At 36.6% G+C, this 7468-nt stretch overlaps 1 protein-coding gene across 1 annotated transcript in view; it reads right to left on the bottom strand.

Annotated features, from left to right (window-relative positions):
• The window catches only part of LRP1B (LDL receptor related protein 1B), a 1686774-nt gene that overhangs the window by 221332 nt on the left and 1457974 nt on the right, over positions 1–7468 (bottom strand). Inside the window, exons 60-62 of the mRNA XM_045298375.1 lie at positions 7184–7300; positions 6952–7071; positions 5486–5605 (exon numbers count right to left, since the gene is read on the bottom strand). Of these exons, the coding sequence (XP_045154310.1) occupies positions 5486–5605; positions 6952–7071; positions 7184–7300 (357 nt within the window). The remainder of the gene's footprint in view (positions 1–5485; positions 5606–6951; positions 7072–7183; positions 7301–7468) is intronic.

The raw sequence follows: 7468 nt of genomic DNA, 5'->3' as shown, positions 1-7468 counted from the left end.
TATGGGAATCTTTATGCTCATGAGGTTATTAGTCCATTGGATTGGTTGTTTCCATGTGTTTCTGATTTTCTACAATCTTCTTTCCTCTGGATAAGTAGAGTCATAGCTGAACCTCAGATGGCCTCTCACAGTTAAGACCCCATTTACTACACATCAGAATTGATGTCCAGCAGGGTCTTTGTAGACTTTTTTACACCTTCTTAACTTGGTGGCCAGTGAGACAGTGATCCTGAGTCACCAGGTACAACGACTCATTCTTCCAAGGTGTTTGGTTATGTATAAGGCCTCATAAGGGTTCCCTTTGTTTGCTCCACTACACTCATTGATATATTTGCAATGTAGATCAATACAATGTATATACATTCCACATCTGTATTACATACATGGCTGTCCATGAATCTACTTGTCATCGTTCCTAAACAAAAAAACCAAAAAAATCTTTCTGTTCTTGAGCTTATTTCAACTCATCGAGACCCTTTGGGGCAGGGCGGAACTGCTATGGCTGGCTGACAAGACTGTCTCACTCTATGGGAGTAGAAAGCTCCACCTCTCTCACATAGAGGGGCTGGCAGTTCCCAACTGCCGACCTTACCGTTAGCAGTCCAGCTCATAACTACGAAGCCACCAGAGCTCCTTGCTAGTAATTGTTAGGTGCCATCAAATGTTTTTTGACTCAGAGTGACATTATGTACGTACTACAGAACAAAAGGTTAACCTGTTCTGCAAATTCTCAAAAGTTTGTTACATTTGAGTCCACTGCTGTCGTCACTGTTTCAATATATCTCATTAAAAGGTCTCCCCTCTCTTTTGTTTGTCTTTCCTCGACTTTACCAAGCATATCTTTCCAGGACTGATCGCTCCTGATAAGATGTCCAAAGTGTATGAAACAATAAGACTTTAAAAAAATTTTTTCTTCTAAGGACATTCAAGTTATTCTTCCTAGAAGATATATTTGTTTGTGTATCTGACGGTCCATAGTACTTTCATTATTCTTTGCCAATACCATAATTCAGGTGAATCAATTTTCCTCTAAGACTATAACTCTAGATAGCTGTTACATGCAGGTGAGGCAGTTGAAAATATCATCGCTTGAGGTCGTCTCAACTAAGTATGCAAAGTCACACCTTTGTTCTTCAAAATTTCAGATTTTTCACAACAAAATTGCCTAATCAAGTCAACCTGATTAGTTGACTGTTAATTCCATGAACACTGATTGTGGTTCTTAGTAAAATGAAATCGTCGGTTAATTCAATCTTGTCTCTGTTTAGCATGATGTTGTCTATTGGTTCAGTTTTTAGATTTTTGTTTGTATATAATGAATTTTAATCGACGCTGAATGCTGGAGTTTTTGATGTTCCTTAGTAAATATTTCAAGTTTTCAAAAAGCAATGCTGTATCATCTGTACATTGCAGGTTAATAGGGGACGTTTTCCTCCAATCCTGATGATTTGTTCTTATTCATATGGGTCAGCTTCTTAGATTATTTTCTCAGCATACAGATTCAGCAAAGTGAAAGGAAATAATCCTGACACACATCAATTCGGATTTTAAACTGTGCAGTATCTCTTCTTGTGATTGAACGACGACTTATTCTATGTATAGCATTTCTGTGGGTCCAAGGACATGTTCTGGAATTCATTTTCTTCTCAATGTTATCCATAGTTGGTTATGGGCCACAGGTCAAATGCCTTTATATAATCAAGTAAACGTCTTCATGCTATTCTGTGCTCTCACCTCGATGCTTCTGAGATCTTCAGTGAGATTCCCTGTCCCAAGTCCTCGTAAGAGTCCAACTCGAAATTCTGCAGCTCCCTGTCGATGGATGCTGCAAATGGTTTCGCATTCCCTTCAGAAACACAATTACTTGTGTGTGATATTAACAATGGTGTTCTATCTTTTCTTTTCTGCACCAGTGGTTCATTTTATTTTATTCAAGTGGTGGAGGACGAAGTTTGTTTTTCATATGGTGAAACATCTTTGCATACCTACTTTGAATTCTACTTGATTGTGATGTATTTTTGAAATCATTTTATTGGGGGCTCGTACAACTCTTATCACAATCCACACATCCATCCATTGTGTCAAGCACATTTGTACATTTGTTGTTATCATCATTCTCAAAACATTTTATTTTTACTTGAGCCCTTGATATCAGCTCCTCATTTTTTCCCCTTCCTCCCCCACCCTCCATCCCTCATGAATCCTTGATAATTTATAAATTATTATTATTTTGTCATGTCTTACACTGTCCGACGTCTCCCTTCACCCAATTTTCTATTGTCCATCCCCAAGGGAGGAGGTTATATGTAGATCCTTGTTATCATTTCTCCCTTTCCACCCCACCTTCCCTCCTTCCTCCTGGTATCACCACTCTCACCACAGGTCTTGAGGGGTTCATCTGTCCTGGATTCCCTGTGTTTCCAGTTCCTATCTGTACCAGTGTTCATCCTCTGGTCTAGCTGGATTTGTAAGGCAGAATTGGGATCATGAAGGTGGGGGGGGGGGAGGAAGCATTAAGGAACTAGAGAAAAATTGCATGTTTCATCGTTGCTAAACTGCACCGTGACTGGTGCGCCTCCTTCCCGCCACCCTTGTTAGATAATTTCTGCATCTGTTTCATGAACTTTCTTTGGAATGGACCCAAATATGGACATCTTCCAGTTTGTGTAGGTAAATTGTTGTCCAGATTTTTTGACATAGACTAGTGAGTGCTTCCAACATTGCATCAGTGTGCTGAAACATTTATTTTTCTGAAATATCTATTGTAATTGATCATTTTTCATAATGTGTTCAGTGCATCTTGAATTATTCCTTGCTTGATCATATGCTACTCTTTCAAATGCTTGGCCAGCCAATTCCTTTTATCATACAGTAATAGATAGCCATTATTCAAGATTGTATATACAATGGTATTTACCTCTGTTGCCTTTAACTTTGTCATCCCTCCCAGTGTCTTTCTCTGGCTCTATACTTTTTACTGACCTCTGCCTTATTGTCTATCACTGTTTCCTGCACCCAAGCTAATATATGTCTGTCCTCGAGTTAGTAATGTCTGCTCCTTCCTTTACCACCACTGGTTACTATCAACAATTTAGTGTGAAAATTCTTTGACATTTTATATTAATTACCTCACTCCAAAATTTTTTACTGGCAAGTAATCAAGAGTGTAAACAAATTAATGCAACAAAATAAAGTGATTTGATAAGAAACTATTAACATTTAAAAAACATAGCTAGAACTACTTTGCTATGACTGTGAGGAAACCATGGACAAATCTTCACGTACACAGAAACAGAGCTGAATAGGTTTCTGGAAGATTTATAAATTTATATTCAAGCACAGCTTTTAGAGATTCATATATTTAGCTATCTCAAAATAAGTATGATATAGGAAATGCTATAGCTAATTTATTATTTTACATTTGTATCTAAAGACTTACCCAACCTAGATTTTTATACTTTCACAACTAATCTGTATTGAATACACATCTAGTTCTGGTTTCATACCTCTAGATATTCTAGATTAGCTGTTAAATATGCAAAAATCTTGAAAAAGTATATGGTGTTAAATTTGATAAGCTTTATTCCCATAAATGTATAAATAACTGAACCATTTAAAAATATTTATACATGGTTGCTGGTTTGATTCCCTATAGCACATGTGTGTTTTCAGTTGCTTGTTTGTCTTTTGTTAGACTTTTTATTATCTATTCCCCACCTCTCAAAACTTAGAATTTTAGTAAGGTAGAACCTTACTAAGTAAGGGGCAGCTTTTAAGAAGGAAGGAAAGTGAATATATATAGAAGAATAAATAAATATAAATATTAATGCCCAAATATTTTTTAAAAGGAAGTAAAGCTAGATGAATCCAAAGAACATTTTCTTTGAAATCAAGAACTGAGCAGGACTTCATTGAATTCAGTATTTGAAATTTGAGAAAAGCTCAAGAATTATTCAAAGAAAGCATGAGAGGCAATTAACCTGAAAATACCATACATACTTGAGTATAAGCCGAGTTTTTGCAGCACAATTTTAATGCAGTTTTTGTGGTAAAATTGGGTGCCTCCACTGATATTCAGGTCAGCTTATACTAGAGTATCTATATGGTAGATTGTAAACCAGAATCCTGAAACAGGTAAAAGACCAGTCATTCCATAGACATTAAATAAAAGTCTGTCCAGCATCCACTAAGTCCTGAGGATACATAGCATGTGAGTTTGAAACACATCCCTGTCTCTAGAGAAGTTTTATTCTCACTCCCAAATAAAGAATTTATCTCTAGTGGGTTACAGTTGTAATGCTACCATTAAGGTCACCAGTTATAATCCACCCATCATTTCAGAGGAGAAAAATCAGACTTTTTGCTTCCATAAGGATTTACAATCTCACAAACTCGAGGGGTGGTTCTAGTCCATCCCATGGGGTGATTGTGAGTTGGAATTGACTCGGTACAGTGAAGCTGGCATAATAGAGTCCATTTTTAAGAAGGTTAACTCTTACCATTAGAAGGTTAACTACATGTTGTTCTAAGTAAAAGCATTAGGGAAATAATGTGAAGATATGTCCTTATATTGTTATAGATTATACATATAGCTCATGAATCCTGTTCAGTAACACTTAAGTGTTTCATTTGCCCCAGAAGTGAGGTGGAAGGGTTGTGTGGCATTAAGAAAATGGATTTGATTTAATTTTATGAAAGCCTGGAGGCTTTAACTACAGTTCGACAAAATGTTGCCTTTTCTATATAATAACTAAATTAAATAACTCCCCTTTCCTAACAACGTCAAGTTGCGTTTGTTTATAAAGTATTAATGTTTCATAAGTAATGGATTAATGTATAATGAACACTGAATTACACATGACAACCACCGGTCACTCTTGACTGTTAACATTTTCAAGAACAAATGAAACACTTTACAAAGTGAATTTTTCTCCATCTCAGCAATGATGACTCAGGAATCATATGGCAAATAACATGTCTTTAGTGAAAATATCAATGTTTCAGAAACAAAAGTTAACTTATTAAATGATCAGAGTCATCTTCTGAAATAAAACAGATGGTCTTATGTTTTCCTTCTGCCGCCTACGTCAAGAATGAGGAGCAATAACCATTGAGTGACTGGGAAATCACGTGTTTACGCCGAAAAATAAATGAACTTCAGAAAAGGAACCGAGTTCCCTGTGTTTCCATTCACTACATGCTAAGATGCTGACACTAACATAACAAAACGGTCATCATATTTCACATTTGTGTTTTGTTTGTTTAAAAATACACATTACACTTAGCAATAGTCACGCTTCCTCTCCCGCCTTCATCCTTCATGCCAAAGAATGTTCCTAGTTGACCAGGGCACTGGAAGCACAGAGGCGAGTTTCTCATGTTAAGATTTTCATTTCACAAAGATTGGGTCTAAATGCTCTGTGCCGGGCCTCTTCCGCTGCTGACGCACACACAACAGGGCGGGTGCACCGTCCAAAACACTCACCACAGTTGGCCTCGTCGGATGCATCTGCACAGTCGGGATCCTCATCACAAACCCACAGCTTGGAGATGCAATGCTTGGTTGTTTTGCATTGGAAGTAGTCAGGAGAACAACTGTTTTCGGCTTCAGAAGAAAACATCCAGTTAAAAATGATGTAGCTTTGGTTGAAACAGACATTTCAATAAAACCTATTGGACAAATACTTTGGTAGTCAACTGATCGTGTGCTATCTTTTAATTATAGGACTAAGAAGGTAAGGTGTTTTAAATTTTGATTACTGATAATGAATTCTGAGTATCATTTCCAGAGTACGAAAACAAAGTAAACCATTTTTGCATTGATTTATACATATAGGAAAAAAATTCAGATCTAACAGGGACTTACAAAATTGTTACCTAGATAAATAAAGTTAATAATGTATACATATGGATTTTTGTATATTAAAAAAGTTTAAAATTTGTGACACTACATGAATGAATGATTTTTAAAAAATATATGATAGTCACGAAATCACTAGAAATTGAGTTGAGATTGTGAGGGAGAAAGTGAACATCCACCTCAGACCATCAGCTGCATCACAATCCTATGAGGTTTCCTGACTCCGCTTTGAGAGTGGTAATCATAAAGAACAGCTACTGACTTTGTTCTGAATGCATCGTTTTAATCAAATTGCTGGATGATCACACATTATTTACTCATACATTTTTAGATGGAAGAATAAGACTTCAGCGTGTCCTAAATTGGTGAGAGCACTCCTGCTGAAACCCGGAAGCCTGGCAGGCATTCTACCATCCACAGGGGGGTGTGCATGTGTACATGCACATACTTTTCTTGTTGGTATCTATAACAGTCAGGCTTTCTTAGCTTTCCCTTTAAGGTATTCCTATTTTTGCTTTGAAAACAGAAATGAGTAAATAGAACTACAGCTATTTTTACTATATGCTTCAAAGATACTTGATAATATATGTGGAATAAAGTACTATTTATGGATATTAATCAAGTAATTTAATAAATAGTTTTAAGAAGTTTTGTGTTTTTTATCATAAGGTCAATATGTAATTTATGGGAATAATTGACTTCTAATTGAAGGGAATTGAATTACAGTACCTAATTAATCAGTAGAAGTGAATTAATATGGGCAAGAAAAAAATCAGTTTATGAAATAAAAGCAGAATTACCCACCGCATTATTTTTGCTGATAAAAGTAGATTTTGTTTCCCATTGACTGGAATCTCCAGGTAGTTTTTCATGTAAAGTTCACCTGCACTTTATATTAATATTCTCCAAGCTCTTTATATAAGCCGTCTTAAACAACCCTTTACCAATGGCAACTCTTTGTAATTATTTAACTTTAATTGCTCTTACATTTCTCTACACTGTACAAATCTATGTAGAAAAATCATCCTCTTTACACCCCTTCCAATCACGGATAAGAAGTAAAATAAGAAGCCACCGCTGAGGTGACTTACGGCAGTCCCTTTCGTCTTCCTCATCCCCGCAGTCATCTTGTCCGTTGCAGCGAAGGTTCACGGGGATGCACTTCTGGTTCTTGGTGCACTTGAACTGACCTGACAAGCAGACATGTGTGTCTGCAAGATAGAATTTAAAATGTGAGCTGAAACCTTCTGAATTTAAATCAGTGTCCACATAATCAGTTTAGACGTCGACGTGGGCTGTATCATTAAGAACTTAATTTCCTACCACAGTTGAGTTCGTCAGAATTGTCTCCACAGTCATTCTCGCCGTCGCAGAGGAAAGCGGGCAGCGCACAGAGGCCGGTTCCACACTGGAATCGGCCTGGCTGACATTTAAATTCAGCTGAGGGAGAAAAAAAGTACGTATCACGGAATGGCAAATTTAGGACATGAAATCCTAAACAGATTTTCTGTCATTCAAAATATTTATTATATTATGATATCGAATGTAGTCTAGAGCCCAATGTGAATAACCCACATCTTGATATGTATTTACTTAATATGTATAAGT

Source organism: Echinops telfairi, unplaced genomic scaffold (genome assembly GCF_000313985.2).
Source record: "Echinops telfairi isolate 266 unplaced genomic scaffold, ASM31398v2 ScPeMD7_4;HRSCAF=17, whole genome shotgun sequence".
Classification (NCBI taxonomy): domain Eukaryota; kingdom Metazoa; phylum Chordata; class Mammalia; order Afrosoricida; family Tenrecidae; genus Echinops; species Echinops telfairi.
Note: the sequence above shows the minus strand (reverse complement) of the source record. Positions and strands in the feature narration are given on the sequence as shown.